Source organism: Ochotona curzoniae, unplaced genomic scaffold (genome assembly GCF_017591425.1).
Source record: "Ochotona curzoniae isolate NIBS_2020 unplaced genomic scaffold, NIBS_Ocur_1.0 contig_3520, whole genome shotgun sequence".
Lineage (NCBI taxonomy): Eukaryota > Metazoa > Chordata > Mammalia > Lagomorpha > Ochotonidae > Ochotona > Ochotona curzoniae.
In genome coordinates, this window is record NW_024465894.1 from 32,063,756 (window position 1) to 32,080,267 (window position 16,512).

Genomic DNA, 16,512 nt, shown 5'->3' on the forward strand with positions numbered 1-16,512 from the left:
GCAGCAGCAGCGTTTGCACGGGAGCTCTGAACTCCCCATAACAGCTACCTTTCCCAGCTCCCCCTGCAGCTTCAACTGATTGCATCCTGGCCAATGAGGAGCGAGAGAAACACTGCTTGCCACTAGGGGCTCTGTCCTTCCGTGTCCACTGGAGGGAATGTGGACAGCGCGGGGCCACCCTGAGCCTCACAGCCACAAGCAACATTGGCAGGAGTGCAGAGGAGCCAGAAGGCTCCCAAGCCCCTCTTGCCTGGCCCCACCACCGTCACAGGCCGGGCTTGGTGGCAGAGAACACCAGAGACCCCACCATGGGACAGGCACTGTATTGGGTCTCAGGCTAGAGCAATACTAGCTTGTGTCCAGAGCAGAGGGAGGGCTGGCTCAGACTTCCAGGGAGGGACAGATGTGCTGGGGTGGGGGAGAACAGGCCACATGGGTGGGGGGGCCGTTTCTCTTCAGAAGCCCCCCTCCCCAGCCTCAGTGACATCCCCTGGGAGATCGGGGCTTCTGACCCACTTTCTTCCAGGGGGGGTAGAGGCTCAGAGTCAGGTGCCGGGTGCCAGTGAGGCAGAAACCACAGCGCTGTTTCCACAGAGGTAGGCGGGTCTGAATGGGCACATGGGCCGGCGACATCCTCCTCCCGAGGATGGGCAGGGCCTCTCTGCTCAGTCCAGGAGTGGAGCACTGTCCAAGGTGGTCCCATCACCAGCCAACGCATCCGGATCACAAAGCTTGCCGACGAGAGAGCTGTGGTCACCGTCGGCCCCGGGCACACACGTACTCCCCCGAGGGCCCCAGGCCTCAGCCTTATGTCAGGGTACTAGAGGGCAGGGGTTCAACACCCCATCTCCCCCGTTCAGGGCCTGGGCAGGCCCAGGACAGGGGAGGAGAGGCCACAGAGCCCAAGATGCCTCTGGGAAACAGGGCATGGCTGCAGAAACCAGACAGCACCCAGGCCACCCCACCAACCTGTACATACCCCACATGGGGTCCTGGCTCCCAGAATTCCCCTACACTCTCCCCTGATCCCAGGAAATGCAGCCAGGCCCCCAAGGTTAGCCAGTGCCTGCACCTGCAGGTGTCCGCAAGACGCGTACCTGTGTGCTGTCTTTCTGAGATGCCATCTCCACTAAGTTCTTGCTCCTCCTCAGCTGATGAGCGTGCCTCCTTCTGCAAGGCCAGGAGCCGAGTCAGAGGGCCCCTGCCTGCCCACTCCCTGCCATCCCAGCCCCCTCCCCACCGGCTGGCCCCAGACTGCTCACTGTACACGGCAGGGGAGGCCTGGGGACAGTAGGGCATTTGGTCTTTCTTCCTCCCCAGCCATTTCTTTAACATCGCCGCATGCATCAGAGAGAAGGAAAGAAGATAATGACAGCAAGATGGACCGAGAGGTGACTCCAGAAGGGATTCCCACTTAGCAGCAGGAGGAGGAGGCTAAGAAGGATGCAGCCCGTGAACCTGGCAGAAGGAGGTGCCCCTGAAAAAGCGGGGGTTGCTGGAGGCAGGGGAGGAAGACGAGGCAGCCGACCCAGCCCTCCCATCGACCCACCTCCAGGCGAGGCAGGCCCCAAGGCCCAACAGCAGGCCAAAGAGGCTCGCCACCAGTCCCAGGCCCCAGAGAAGCTGCTGGAACAAGTGCAGGCGATGCAGGGCTGGAACACAGAGAAGGAGGGGGTTCAGGACCAGCAGGGGTTCCAGGCTTCCTCCACCCTAACTCCCAGGACCTCCCTGCAGCCCTCCACGCTGGGAACCGACACCAAGTCTCTTTAGGCCAGGCAGACAGGCCGGCCTGCAGAGGGAGGGAGCCTGGGCCCTGTGCAGCGTGGCTTGGGAGAGAGAGAACCGCCCCCCCCACCCCACCCCACCCCCACCACCCTCACCTCGAGTCCCGAAGTAGGCGGAGGCAGAGCTGGAGCCCAGGATGTTGGAGGCGGCACACACGTACTCCCCCTGGTCACCCGGCTGCAGCTCCTCCACCTGCACCCGCAGGGCATTGGGCCAGGCCGAGACTCGGATACGTCCCTGGCCAGGGTCACCTCGCAGCTGGCTAGAGGCCACTAGTTGGCTGCCAAGGTGGAGCGTCAGGCTGGCGGCGGGCTCGCTGTCCACTTGGCAGTCCAGGATGCCCTGGAGGCCACCCTCAGGTTCCAGGAAGCTGGTCAGGGTGGGCATGGTGGGTGGGTCTGCGGGAAGGGACATGGTGATGGGCAACAGTGACCCATTGGCTGGCTCCCTGGCCCCAGGCCTGTTTCCTCACTGAATCTGAGGCTACGGTGGCCACTGGCAGGTGCAAGATATGACCTTGTGCGGTCCCCAAGCTGGCCTTGCTGAGACCCTGAAGAATCTGCTTGATTTCTAAAGCTCAGCCTGCTGAGCACATGGGGCCAGAACCCTGGGCAGCAGTGGTCCCTGACATGAGATTTGCCCCTGCCAACCAGAGCTGTGCTCAGTGCAAACCTTTTATCCACAGGGCTGTGGGCAAGAACACTGCTGCCGTTGGCACAGGATTGGGGGCTTTTCCAGGGAGGAACAGCTGACGGACACAGCGGGAAAGGTGCTCTGCATGCTTCCCACACTGTCCATGGGAGCGAGAGGCCTGGATGTTCCCCACCCCATTCTCCAGGTAGGAAAACCCAGGCATGAGTGTCCGGGTGGTCTCCAGGCACTCACAGAGCACACGCAGAAGGACTGGAGCAGCAGTGGTGGATCCTGTGGGGAACTCGGCCCGGCAGTGGTACAGACCAGCCTGAGCCCGGGCCACGTGGCTGAAGGTGAGAGTGGGCAGCGGCTCCATGTGCAGTGGCCGGCCATTCCAGAACCATGTGACGGTGGAGTTGTCCACAGGCCCAGGGCCACCAGGGAAGTGGCAGCTCAGATTCAGCGCCGCGCCCTCAGGCACGTCCAGGCCTGGGTTGGCCACCACATGGCCACCTGTGGACCAGGGCCAGAGGTGGTCAGCAACGGCAGGCCTGCAGTACCTGGAGCTCTGAGCAAGCCCGCGGCACCTGCCAGGCTGCCCCGGACATTGCAGGAGAAACCCCACATGGAATGGGGTCTGGGCCAGCAAGCTGGGACTGTGCCTCCCCCTGCAGATGGACACGGAGATGCCGCTGGTCTGGGTGCTGGGACCCCCAGGATGGGGCTCTGCCACCCCTCTCAGATCAACTTCCTGATACATAAGGCCATGTCTGTTTCCTCCCAACCTTCCCCCAAACATGGGCTCACATCTCCCCTCCTCTCCTTGGGCCCTGACATTTTGCCTGCCTCTAAGGAGAGCTCCAGGGGCCCCTGCAGTGCGAGCTGTGCCTCGAACCCTCAGCTGGGCCCTGCTTTGGGTCCCGCCCACTCCCTTTCCCACTCACCCGACGCCTGCAGCTGCCCAGTGGTGCTGGCTGAGCCCAGCAGGTTGCGGGCTGTGCAGACGTAGGTGCCACCATCACCTGCAGTTGTATTTTGCACGTGTAGCCACAGGGCATTGCGGGCCACCTGGACACGGCCCAGCCCCGTGGCTGAGCCATTGGCCCCATGGCTTGTGGCTAGCACCTCGCCATCCAAGAACAGCGTCAGCTCAGCAGGTGGCTCGCTGTCCACGGTGCACTGCAGCACAGCCACAAGAGTGGTCCTGGAGTCCCAGGAGGTGGACAGCACAGCATTCCGGGGGGCATCTGGGGGCAGGGCAGAACACAGATGCGGGCCTTGCCCAGGTACCACGCGCACCCCACTACCTACCTGCCTGCTGTTGGCAAAAGTTCAAACTGCCTCCCTGCAAGTGACTCCTTCTGAAGTTTTGTTCCCTTCTCCCCCATGTCCCCACTCCTGTACCCCTGCCACCCCATGCCTGTGCCCACACCTCTAGGCCCCCAAAGCACCTCCACCGCCCTTGCCCCAGGTGGTGCCCACCACGGATCCCCTCTCACAGAGAACTTGCAAGGCAGCAGGCCGTGAGCTGCGTGTGCCCTGCGCATCCTGGACCTGACACGAGTAGGCCCCTGCGTGAGCCTGTTTGGCCTCTGGGAAAACTAGCGAGGCAGTCGGACCCTCCTGCAGCCAACGGCCATTGTAGTACCAGACGAAGAGGGCAGGCAGCTGGGCAGCGGGGTCCTCACAGGTCACCGTGACTGTGGCCCCCTCGGGCACAGTGGCCGATGGGACCAGTGTCACCCGCACACCTGAACCAAGGAAGCCAGGGTCAGCTTGGAGCAGCCACAGCCGAGTTCCACCCCCGTGGCATGGACATGGCCTGTGCCTGCCTCACCCTCTAGCCGCAGCTCCAGGGAAGTGTTGGCCCGGCCCAGGGGGTTGTGGGCCGAGCAGACGTAGAGACCCTCATTGCTGGGCCGGGGCTCCCGCAGCTCGAGGCGTAGGCTGTTGGGGCTCGAGGCTTCAGTGGAGGAGGCCAGGAGGTGGCCGGCATGGCTGATGGCCAGTTGGGCAGGCGGGTGGCTGTCCACGGTGCACAGGATCAGCACCAGCCGCCCGCCGTGCCTTTCCAGGAGGTAGGTGAGGCGCTGGTTGCGGGGACCATCTATGCAAGTGTGTGAAGTGCCATCTCTGAGAAGGACTAGGCACGCTCTGGTTTCCTACCCCAAGGCCCCCCACCCTGCTCTTCTCTGCCCAGAAAGGACCCAGCTCCACTGTTCTCCCCTCTGCTTCCCTTGGCCCATGCTATATTGGTTGGCTGCGTGCCCTGACCACGCCCCAGTCCCCTTGGACCGCCTTCATCCCCTGCACCCCCCTCCTGCATGCACACACTCACAGAGGACCTCCAAGGTGACAGGCCTGGAGAGGCGAGGTGGTCTGCCATGAGACTCCACACTGCAGTGGTAGGAAGCAGCGTCACTGGCGGTGGCATTGGGCAGGAGGATGGAGCGGCCTCCTGGATGCTGCTGGCTATCCCGGTACCACGTATAGGTGAGTGGGGCCAGGTCGGAGGTCCACACAAGGCAGGTCAAGTTCACCTGCTGCCCCTCCTGCACGCTGGCTGTGGGCCACACCTGCACGCTCACAGCTGCAGAGAGATGGGGGAAGGGGTTCAGGCTGGGTCACATGAGCAGTCTGTTTTCCATCCTGCCGGGTGAGTGGCCTCAAGCAGCCCCCTGGGTAGGGCACAGGGCCGGGAAACTGGCTCAGCATCTCCCAAGGGGAGCCTTGGCATGCCCTGATTTGTCCCCCAGCTGCCCCACTGCAGCCGGGGGACAGTGCCCACTGCACTGAAGCTTAGCTGTCACTCCTACACCAGGCTCCTAGGCGCCACCTCCTGCCCATGCGCACCCCAGAGGCATCAGTGAGGGTGTGGGACACCCCACCAGAGCTCTGGCCTCCTGGCATCGTCCCGGCCTAGCCCGGCTGCTGCAGGCATTGGGGCAGTGAACCAGCAGATGGGAGATCTTCCTCCCCATCTCTGTTCTCTCTCTGTCACTCTTACTCTCAAATGGATTAATTAATTAAAATTAAGTAGGAAAGGCTTCTGGAAATCACTGTTTAGAAACTGCTGCCCTGAGGGAGGGTGAGTGTGCAGACCGTGCTTCTGCACCTGCACTTCTGGATGCATGTTCCACCGCATCACACACACTCTCTCTCTCTCTCAGCCCACACACTGACCCTGCGCGTCGAAGTCAGTCGAGGCAGAGGCCTGGCCCAGCACACTGGTAGCCTCACAAGTGTAGGTGCCCTCGTCCTCCAGGCCAGCCCCGTGGATCTCTAGGCGCAGCATGTTGGGGGCCACGACCACCTGCAGCCGGGGAGAGCTGCTTGCAAGCTCGCCTGTGCCCTGGTTCGTGGAGGCCACCAGGCTGTCCCCGTGCAGCAGTCGCAGCTGGGCTGGGGGATCACTCTCCACACGGCACAGGAGGAGGCCCAGGCGCCCGGGGCCTGTATCCAGCAGGGCAGTGAGAGTGGCCTGGCGGGGAGCATCTGGGGGCAAGGGCGAGTGGGGGCGATCAGAAGGACCTGGCCATAGCATTCCCTTCTCCAGCCAGGACCCGAGGCTGCCTCCCCCACCCCACCCTGCCACCACTCCCCACCACCCCAGGACAGGAAGAAACCCTACAGGACACGTGGAGGACAACGGGGGCAGCCAAGCTCGCGGTGGCCGTGCCCGGCGCCTGTGCTTGGCAATGGTAAGCTCCAGCTTGTTTCAGAGTGATGGCCGCCAAGCGGAGCGTGGCAGAGTTCGCGCCTTCCAAGGGCTGGCCGTCCCGATACCAGCGGTACGAGCTTCCTTCAGCAGTCCCCGTGGGCAAGTGGCAGCTCAGGACCACAGCCTGGCCCTCCTGGAGCTCAGGCGACGGGGTCACCTGGACCCAGGCCCCTACAAGGAAAGGCAAGAATAATGAGGGCACAGTGGAGGCAGCTCAGGACCACAGCCTGGCCCTCCTGACCAGCCCCAGGGACCCCTCAGACTCCCTGCCTCCACCTCTGCCCCAGCCTGCCCCCGGGGCTCTGCCTTGCCTGTCCAACTCGCTAGCCCCGTGGGGACCAGGCCTATGTGGTCTGTGACCCCAGTGCCAGACACAAAGCACTGAACCTGGAGGAATTTAGATCCTGACTCTGAGCTGGCCTCAATGTGAGTGAACAGGGACTTGAAGGGCAGGTCAGCAGCTCTGTGGCCGAGTCTTCTGAAGCCCTACTCTGCTCCGGGCTCCAGGCCACGAGAGCCCAAAAATGTGCTGGAGACCAGGGTGGGAGGAGTGAGGCCCTGGGACGGCTGGGATCGGAACTGGCACCCCTGGCCACAGGCGATACCTAGGACCAGAGCTGAGTTGCTCCAACAGCTAGTGGGGAGGCCCTGCTGGTCACGTGACCATGACCAAGTTCCTGAACCTCTGATTCTTACTTCCCAAGGCCCAGGTAAACGCATCCAAATGGGTGCTATCTGTTACTGTGGGAGAAGCAGCCAGGGCTCCTCGCTGCCCCTTGCGTTGCAGGTACTATCTCACTCCCAGGCTTACTTGCTTAGGGAAGAGCAGGAACATCTGACATGTAGAATATACGTGTATAAACATATCTCTATTGATAAACACACATATAATGCATTATACAGCTCATGCATATTAGACAAAAGCATACATACATATCCCTAATATATATGCATGCATATTAGGTTTCTATAAGTGTGTTTACTGTTTAACAAAGTTGGATGCTACAAAGTTTTTATCAGTAAGTGCCGACAGCAGGCCTCCTCATGCAGCTGCCACTGCCCCCTAGTGGTAGCTACAGTTATTTTGGGCCCAGATGTTTTGGCGGCAGTGGGCTGGCTGGCTGGCTGGGAACCTCCCCCTGCCCTGTCCCTGAGCAGCCCAGCAGCCCCCGGGCTTGCCATGTGCTCAGAGGATGAACACTCACCTCGCACCTGGAAGAAGAGGGAGGCGTTGGCTGACCCGAGAGTGTTGGTGGCCTCGCAGCGATAGTTGCCCGAGTCCCCAAGGTCCAGTTCCCGGAGCTCCAGCTGCAAGGAGTTGGCCGTGGCCTTAGCCCGGAGCCGGCCGTGGGATGGGAGCTGGTGCCCTCGACTGCTGGCCAGGAGGAGCTCTCCACGGAACAGGGCCAGGTGGGCCAGGGGCCAACTGTCCACGGTACAGGCAAACACGGCCATGTGGCCCTGGGCCACATCCAGGAGGGCTGACAGCTTTGGAGGGTCTGGGGGGTCTGCAGAGATGGGGGGAGCTCAGGTCATGCCTCCCACGCACACAGCCAAGGACCCCACCACCACCACCACCACCTCCAAGCCCTGCCCTGCTCCCCTCTGCCACGTCCCCTGCCTCCAAGCATGTCACCCACAGAGGACAGTCAGGACTGCAGGAGCTGACAGGAGGGTGTGAGCCTCGGTGAGGACGCGGCAGGCATAGCGGCCAGAGTCCGTCCGCGCCACCGGCAGCAGTGTCATCGTCTCCAGGGGACCCTGTGTCCACGGCTCCTCATTCCGCAGCCAGGAGAAGTTGGCAGGGCTGCCGGCTGCCTCTCGACTCACAACACACTTTAGGGTCACCTCGACTCCTTCCCGCGGCGTCTCGGATGGTCTGATGACCACGACGGTGGCTGCGGGCAGGCAGCACAGGCTGGCTTGGACCACCTCCACAGCCCCCAGGGCCTGGGAGAGGGGAAGAAAGAGCGCCTGGGGGTGCTCACAGGGAGGGCAGCCTGGGGTGCGCTGCAGGAGGAGGAGCCCAGGGTCTCCTGCTGTCCCCTGCCCGAGCCCAGCGCCAGCACCAGGGCCGGCTCTACCCACTCTCACTGCCTTGCCCCGAGTGGCTCAGCCTGCTGGAGGCGCCTCCAGCCCAGCCCCACGTCCTCCCCGCCTGCCCTGCTCGCTCACCCTGGGCGTTGAAGGAGACGGAGGCAGAGGCGCTGCCCAGGGTGTTGTTGGCCTCACACACGTACTCCCCCTCGTCCTCCAGCACTGGCTCGCGAATCTCCACGCGCAGCGAGTTGGGGGCCGAGGTGACTTTCACTCGCGGGGAGCAGGTGGCACAGCTGCCCCCTGGCGGCAGGGAGGTGGCCACCACGCGGGTCTCGTGCAGCAGCCGCAGCTGGGCAGGGGGGTCGCTGTCCACCTGGCACGACAGGAGGCCTCGCTGCCCAGCGCCCGCTTCAGCAGCCTCGGGGTCCAGGTGGGCAGTGAACGCGGGCCGACGGGGTGGGTCTGGGGAGGGCATGAACACGAGCCTTGTTGTGCCTTGAGGGTGATTTGGTTCCTGAATTCATCCAGGAATTGAAGGCACCCCATCTCAAGTTGGCAAGTGTCACCCAGGTGTGGTGTTAAGGGACAGGGCCGTTGGAAGGCACTGGATTGGATCAGGTGGCTGCAGTGGCACTTCTATGACCAAATCCTCCTGGTCCCACGGGGCCACTCGCAGCTGGCTAAGCACGGGACACACGCCAGACACAGACATAGTCCCAGACACAAAGTCCAGTCGTGCAAGCTGTATACTGCCCAAGGGCCCCAGGCCAGGGCATGTCAGATACCGCCCCTGTTCCTTGTCCCAGACTATAACCCGTCCCTTCCACACGGCCCTAACCTGACAGGGAACCTTCCTCAAACCAGTCTCCAAACTGTCTTCCATTTTAACCAAAAGTGCCCACAATGGCCTCTTTCCAGAGGTTCCTGGAGAACCAGTTGGGGCAACCAGCAGTTCACACCCCAGCATCCCATCTCCAGTCCTGGCTCCACTTCCTGCTTAAGTAGACCCTGGGAGGCAATAGGTGGGGCCCCTACTGGGACCAGAGGGTAAGATGCAAAAGACGCAAGGGAACCCAGAGGCCCATGTGGGCCGGTCTATGATGGCCCAGGGTCAGACGCAGTCAAGTGAGCCCTCCAGGGCAGATGAGGGTGGGGTGGGTCCCCGTGGGCTTCCGTCTCCCTCCCGCCCTGCAGGCAGTGGCTGATGGGATGCCACTCACGGAGCACGGTGAGGATGGCAGGCGAAGAGGGGCCGCTGGCGCTGAGGCTGCCCTGGGCCCGGCAGTAGTAGGAGCCGGCGTCGGAGCTGGAGACAGCGGGCAGCAGGAGGCTGCTGCTGGGCCCCTCGAGGAACAGGACCCCATTCCGGTACCAGGAGAAGCGGGTGTCAGACGTGGGTACCAGGCCACTGCTACAGCTCAGAGTCACCACCTGCCCTTCCACCACCTGGGTCGCAGGGCTGATAAGGAGGCGGGCCACTGGTGGGAGAGGGATGGGGGAGGCTGCGGAGGCTGGGAACCCCCACCCCCACCCATGCCTCCGCTGTAGGAAGCCCTCCAGGCAAGGCTCCTGCATCCCGCAGCTGGAACTTGCCACCTGCCTGGAGTGGCTGTCGAGAATGCCAGGCTGCAGCTTTTAAGAGCGGCTGGCACGGTATGTTTGACGCAGAACCAGCCACCAAAGTTTAACATATGTTTAAAAACAAGAAAATGCCTCCAAGGGGGCTCTCCAACTTCAGTCAGAGAGTGTGCGGAAGGGACACAGCAGCACGCTCCATATTTCCCTTGTCATCCTGGCTACTGGGAAGCTCTGAGGCCCAGCTGACCAGCAAGCTCCCCAGATTCCCAGAAGGAGGAGGCCACAGCAGGTTCCCTGCCTCCAGGCTCCCCTCACTGCCCCTTGGCCAGCCCCCGGCTGTTCTCACCATTAGCATGGAAGTCCAGCGTAGTGGTGGAATTTCCAAGGGAGTTGGTGGCTGTACACTGGTACTCCCCATCGTCGGCTGGCTCCAGGTTTCGGATCTCCAGGTGCAGGGCATTGGGGGCCAAGGAGATGCTGAAGCGGGGCCCGGGGTCATTCTCCCCAGTGGAGGAAGCCAGGATCAGGCCCTTATGAGACAGCGTCAGAGTGGCCAGGGGCTCGCTGACCACGGAGCAGTGCAGGATGCCCATGAGGCCCGTCTGCGTCTCCAGGAAAGCCGTAAGCTCCGGGACGAGGGGTGCGTCTGTGTGAAGACCAGACACAGGCCTGTCACCCCAGGCAGGGCAGTGCTGGATCACCCCTGGCCTCTTTGCCCTGTGACAGCCTGGAGCAGGGACCAAGCTCAGGAGCCGCGGGGTCAGGCCAAGCACATCCCTCCACTGTCCCAATGGGCATCCCACAGTGGGCATCGCCCTAAAGACAGGAGACCTGGCTGGATCCTCTGAGCCGAGTGATGAGAATGAGTGACATGGGACAAAGCGTGCCTAGGGACACACAGCTTGGCCTCCATCCACTCGACTCATGCATACGTACACACACACGGACACGCCACAACTGGCCTGCACGCTACACAGATTCAATGCAAGACAGACACAGAGCCACTGAGGTCATCACAACTTAAAGGAGACGCAGCTGAGTACCCCACTCGATCAGGACATCATCGGCCCAGCTGATGAAATCAGAATACAGGCTCTAGGTTACATCTCGCTTTTGTGCTGTTCTTGCACTGTCAACTCATTTACAAAAAGCAGTGTCTTCAAAGAAAAGGAATCCCCAGGAGGTCAAACTTACCCAGCTATGCAACCGGCCACAACATCTGCATCTGGGTGGAGCAGCCTCAAAACCCCCAGAGCCCCCAACCCCCAGCCCCGCCTACAGCACCATGCTCAGGCCTTGCCCTGCAGCCACCTCCCCACCCGGCCACCTCCAGCACTCACGGTTGACCACGACGCTGACGGGGCCGGAGCGCTCACGGCCCTGGGCGTTCTGCACCTCACAGGCGTAGAAGCCGGTATCGGCCCTGCTGGCCGAGGGCAGCAGCAGCGCGCGGGCGTGGGCGCCCTGCAGCAGCACCTGGTTCTTGTACCAGCTGTAGTGGAGCTCGCTGGGGCCCTCCGGCGGGGTGTTGCACAGCAAGGTCACCGCCTGCGTCTCCAGAAATGGGCCGGCCGGGTTCACCTGGACCTCAGCCACTGCAAGGGCAGCGCGGGGCTCTTTGGTGGACTCCTGGGTGACCACCGGCCCAGAACCCTCCGAGTCCCCTTGTGATCAGCTTCTAGCTCTGCCCACACATCCCACCCCCCCCTCGCCCCCCCCCCCCCCCCCCCGCAGCTTCGCTTTGTGGCTTTCTGCAGGCTTCTCTCGCCAACTCCCTATGCTGCCATCTCTCAGAGAAGCAGGACTGGAACTCCACCTCCCAGGAGGCTCTGGGCCTCGGTCAATTTCTGCCTCTGTTCTGGCCTCGCGGCCCCAGCCCCCACAGCCCATCCCAGTCCCTGCTCACACAGGACTCACTGAATACGTGCAGGCTGAGAGGAGGGGAGATGGAAGAGCCCACCCGGTTCCCAGCATGGCAGGTGTACACGCCAGCATCACTCCAGGCCACCTGGGACAGCTGCAGCACACGACTCTTGGCCTCCAGGTGCAACCCGTCCTTGGTCCACTGCACAAAGTTCACCTCCGGGTAGCTGGCGTTCACCAGACAGGTGAGAGTGACCAGGTCCCCTGGGAGGATGTTGCGGTCCGAGGGGCTGAGGAGTACCTGTACACCCTTGGGGGCATCTGCAAGGCATGATGGGAATGCTGGGTAAGGTGTATGCAGAGGACAGGGCCAGACCAGGCACACTTCTTGCCTCCCTTTCAGAGCTGCCTGGCACAAGTTCACCTGGAAAAAAGACGCTTCCTTCCCCAATAACCTCCAGAGCAGGCCGGGTCTCTCAGCCCTATCTTCTCTTTTTCTTTGTTCTTCAAAGATTTATCTATCTATCTATTGATTATTTATTTGAAAAGCAGAGTTACAGAGAGATCTTCAGTCTACTGATTCACTCCCCAAGTGGCCACAATGGCCAAGGGCTGGGTCCGGTCAAAGCCAGGAACTTCTTCTAGATTTCCCACATGGGTGCAGAGCCTCAAAACCTTGGACCATCTCTGCTGCTTTCCCAGACCATAAAGAAGGAACGGAATGGGAAGTGGAGCAGATGGGACTTGAAACCAGCGCCCACATGGGATGCCAACAGCTCAGCCCACTGTGCCACAGAGATTCCTCCTTGGCTTCCCACCTGCTCTGCTCTCTGGGTGGGTCACAGGTACCACCCTGTGATAGTGGCCTGCAGTCACTGTTGGCAAGGGACGAGGTCCCAGTTTTGAGCAGGCCAGGGCAGCCTCGTTAGCTCTGAGAAGAGGTGGCCGTTTTGTAAGGCCGGGCCAAGGGCAGAAGATGTTCACACTTCTTACTGTCTTATTCAGAGCCTCTGTGTGACTAAGCTCTCAAGTTCACATTGTCACCTGTTCGCACAGGTGAGAGTGGAGACTGGGCGCAGGGACCCCGCTGTGGGGGTGTCTGCCCACCTGTGGAGGGGCAGCAGCCACATGCCAATGCATGGTGGTGGCCAGGAATGGACTGCCAGGCACAGGCCCAGCCTCTGGCAGCCCCTGAGCTTTCTCCCTGCTGACTGTGGGCCACATGGGGTACACCCTGATGGGCGCGGTCATGAGCAACTCACACAGCTTAGCCAGGAAAGAGACAGCGCATCTGCCCAGCACCCATGCAGCCGGCTGCAGGCACTCCTACCCACTCCCAAGGCTACCCAGGAACTCCTGTCCCTTTCTCTTCCCAGCCTGGCCTCGAAGACAGACCCCTGGAAAGCTGGCATGAGGCTGGAGGGCACCATTGGGCCTGGCTCTCTCCACCTGCCTTGCCCGCCCTGGCAATGCCCAGCTGTGCTTTGGGTGGTGGCTGAGGAGGAACTGGTTCCCATGTGGTGCTGAGGTGTGGCCCCCACACACTTACACTGAACGTGGAGGCGGGTCTCTGCTTGCACCTTGCGGTTGGCCACTGAGAGCTGGCAGTGCAGGGCACGGTCGTGGTCCTCCCAGGTCAGTGCCATGTGGAGGGTCTGCAGGTGACTGATACCAGTGGGCTCAAGGCTCAGGTGATTGGATGTGACAGAGCGGCTGGGGTCCTGGCCCTGCCACTGCAGGCTGATCTGCCCTTCTAGGCATGCATAGGGCGTGGAGCAGTTCAAGTCCACGGCCATGCCCTCACGAAGCTCTGTAGGGAAGCTGATGGTGGGCACCACAGGTTCCTCTGAGGACAAAAAACAGGTGCGGTCAGTTCTCCTCTTGGGCACACCTGAAACCTAACCAAGGGGACGGTCTGGGCAGAGAGCTTCAAGGGGGAGCCCCACATGGGAGGGAAGACCAGCACAGGGGCCAGGCCAGGGCCTGGAGGTGAGGGTGAAATAGGGCCAGGGGTTGGGTTTGTGAGCAAATGGGGCCCAAAGTAACTTGGGCCAAAGTAACACCCTTCCGGCCAGCAGGCAAGCCTCCCCCCCCCGCGCCCCCTGCCCAACTCACCTGTGACAGTGACTGAGGTCCCTTGGCTATCTGACCAGCGGTTGCCCTCGCTGATCTCGAAGCGGAAGTTGTAGGTGCCCGAGTCCTCGGGCTTCAGGTCCCGAAGCAGTAGGTTGCACGTGTAGTGCTTTGTGTTGCCCAGCAGCTGGGCACGTCCTTGGAAGCGCGCCTCCACTAGCTTGGGGTCTGCGGAGTGGGTCACCACCTGCCGGCTGCCCGAGTAATCATAGTACCAAATGGCGGTGATGCCTTGGTCGGTCACCTGCACGCTGTCCGGGAAGCTGAAGATACAGGGGATGAGCAGGCAAGATCCCCGCACGCCCTGCACAGTCCTGGGGCTGGAGACACCCCACGAGGCCTGGCCTACGGAGTGGAGCAATAGAAACAGAGAGGAGACAAAGCTGGTGGGGTGAGGGCACCACAGAGCTGAAGGGTAGCAGAGCCCTAGGTGGGGGCACCGCAGAGCTGGGGGGTGGCAGAGCCCCAGGTGGGGGCACCACAGAGCTGAAGGGTAGCAGAGCCCTAGGTGGGGGCACCACAGAGGTGGGGGGTAGCAGAGCCCTAGGTGGGGGCACCGCAGTGGTGGGGGGTGGCAGAGCCCTAGGTGGGGGCACTGCAGAGCTGAGGTTGGAGGTGACAGATCCCTAGGTTGTGGGGCAGAGCTGGGATGGGGTGGGGAGGGCGGCAGACCCCTCAGGGTTGCCCTGGAGCAGTCCCAGGGGGTTAGGCTCACCTGATGGAAGCAGGGAGAACAGGAGGAGCAGCCGGAGCGGGAAGGCCATGGTGGAGTCCCTGCTGGTACTCACACCCAGCCAACCGGGCACCCAGGGCCTCGCAGGGGCGACGGGGGCTGCTGCAGCTCGGCGTCCTGGCCAGAGGGAGGACAGGGCTCTTAGGAGCTGTGGGCCAGCCACCAAGCTCAGGCTATGCCCAGGAGTTCTCAGGGAGCCTGCTGTGTGGCCCTTGGATTCACTCCAAGTTCTGCTTCCGCAGCCCCTCCATCCCCCCACCCCAGGGCAGAAGAGCGGTGGTTTCTCCCTCCTCCCACCCTTTCCTGCCCTCACCAAGTCAACAGGAACTGGAGTCAAGAGAGTGCCCAGTGAGAGTGACAGCTTGCTGCCTGGGACTGGTCTTCCCATCAGCAGCTTGACCTGCTAGAGGCGGCAAGGGGCTGCCTGCGGGAGTCCCTTCCCTGCTCCCTGATATGAAAGATGCTAGCTGCCTCCTCCCTGCAGACCATGGGCTGGAAGCCTCACTCCATCTCCAAGACAAGGCATGAAGGTGACAGTCAGCCGGAAGGTCCCCTGTGGGGTCTATTCTGCCGTCCCTGGACCTGCCTCACCCTCAGCACTGTGTGAATGGCCATTCCTTCATGTATCCTATGAGACTTTAATATCCAGACTACATAGAGAAACCTTGCAACAAAGAAGCAGCACAACTGAGAGCTAAGCAAGGGACTTGGACAGACACACCTCCAGGAAAACAGCCGGATGGCTGAGCCACCTGAGCCAGAGGACCACGCGAACCACACACTACAAGCCTGTGTTACAACAGCGGACACATCCCGCGAGGCAGTGCCTGGGCTCAACTCACAGCCCCTGCTCCTGCCAATGCAGACCCCGCGGGGTAGTCATGGCAGCCAGATGAATGGGTTCCTGCTACTCACAGGGGAGCCCTGCCGGAAGTGTCCGGCTCCTGCCTTTGGCTCCACCTGGGCCTGGCCACCATGGACATTTTGAAAATGAAACAAGCAAACGCAAATGCTGTCTCTGAATGTGCCTATCTATTTGTTTGAAAGGCCAGTGCCCAGTGAGACTAGTTCTCCAATAGGAGTTATTGGTGTTCCAAATGGCATCTTACCCCATTGCACCACAATGTTCACCCTAACAAATAATTTTTAGAAACCCAAATAAGGGAGCAGTGACATGGTATAGCAGGCTAATCCTATGCATGCGGTGTTGGCATCTCATGTGCGGGCTGGTTTGAGTCCCAGTTCTCCACTTCTAACCCAGGTTCCTGCTCATGGCCTGGGAAAGCAGCAGTGCTTGGGACCCCATGCAGCAGACCTGGAAGAAGCTCCTGGCTCCTGGCTTCAGCTCAGCTCAGCTCTGGCTATAGCAGCCATTTGGGGAGTGAACCAGCAGATGGAATATCTCTCTGTGTGTCACCCCCACCCCACCTCTGTAACTCTCACTTTCAAGTAAAAGAAGTAAATCTTCTTAAAAACTAAAAACCAAAAAGCTGGCCAAAGGTGAATGACCAGCACGCTGTGGTCTAACCACACAGAGAAGTACGAATCAGCCCCTAGAAGGAACACGGCACACAACAACATCAAAAATGCCACGCTAGGACTGGCGTGATAGCTCAACTGGCTCATCTTGAGCCTGCAAGCATTGCAACCCAGAAGGGTAATGGTTCATGTCCCAGCTGCTCCACTTCCCTTCCAGCTCCCTGCTTGTAGCCTGCAAAAGCAGTTGAGGATGGCCCAAAGCCTTGGGAAACCGCAACCGCGTGGGAGACCTGGAAGAAGCTCCGGGCTCCTGGCTTCAAATTAGCACAGCTCCAGCCATTGCAGTCATTTGGGGAGTGAAGCAGCAGATGAAAAATCTTTCTTTCTGTCTCCCCATCTCTCCATAAACCTGCCTTTCAAATAAAAATAAACACATCTTTTTAAAAATGTACATATACAACAAACACCATGCTAGGGAAATGGGCTAGGTGCCAAGGTAACTGTTGTGCAATTCTACTTTTCCAGAAGTTCTGGAACACACAAATTC

General features: G+C 61.1%; 1 protein-coding gene across 1 annotated transcript; it reads right to left on the reverse strand.

Moving 5' to 3' along the window:
- Window positions 1-256: 256 nt before the first annotated feature.
- Window positions 257-14,573, reverse strand: SIGLEC1 (sialic acid binding Ig like lectin 1). The gene is made up of 22 exons (XM_040981005.1): window positions 14,469-14,573; window positions 13,736-14,098; window positions 13,164-13,466; window positions 11,675-11,941; window positions 11,098-11,352; window positions 10,104-10,403; window positions 9,400-9,657; window positions 8,315-8,641; window positions 7,780-8,037; window positions 7,345-7,647; window positions 6,050-6,310; window positions 5,602-5,913; window positions 4,757-5,008; window positions 4,256-4,525; window positions 3,918-4,169; window positions 3,363-3,665; window positions 2,671-2,931; window positions 1,881-2,183; window positions 1,550-1,652; window positions 1,263-1,326; window positions 1,098-1,170; window positions 257-731 (listed from the first exon to the last, which is right to left on the reverse strand). Exons 1-22 carry the CDS (start codon window positions 14,515-14,517, stop codon window positions 724-726), a joined length of 5,145 nt encoding a protein of 1,714 aa, XP_040836939.1. The 5' UTR covers window positions 14,518-14,573; the 3' UTR covers window positions 257-723.
- Window positions 14,574-16,512: the final 1,939 nt, after the last annotated feature.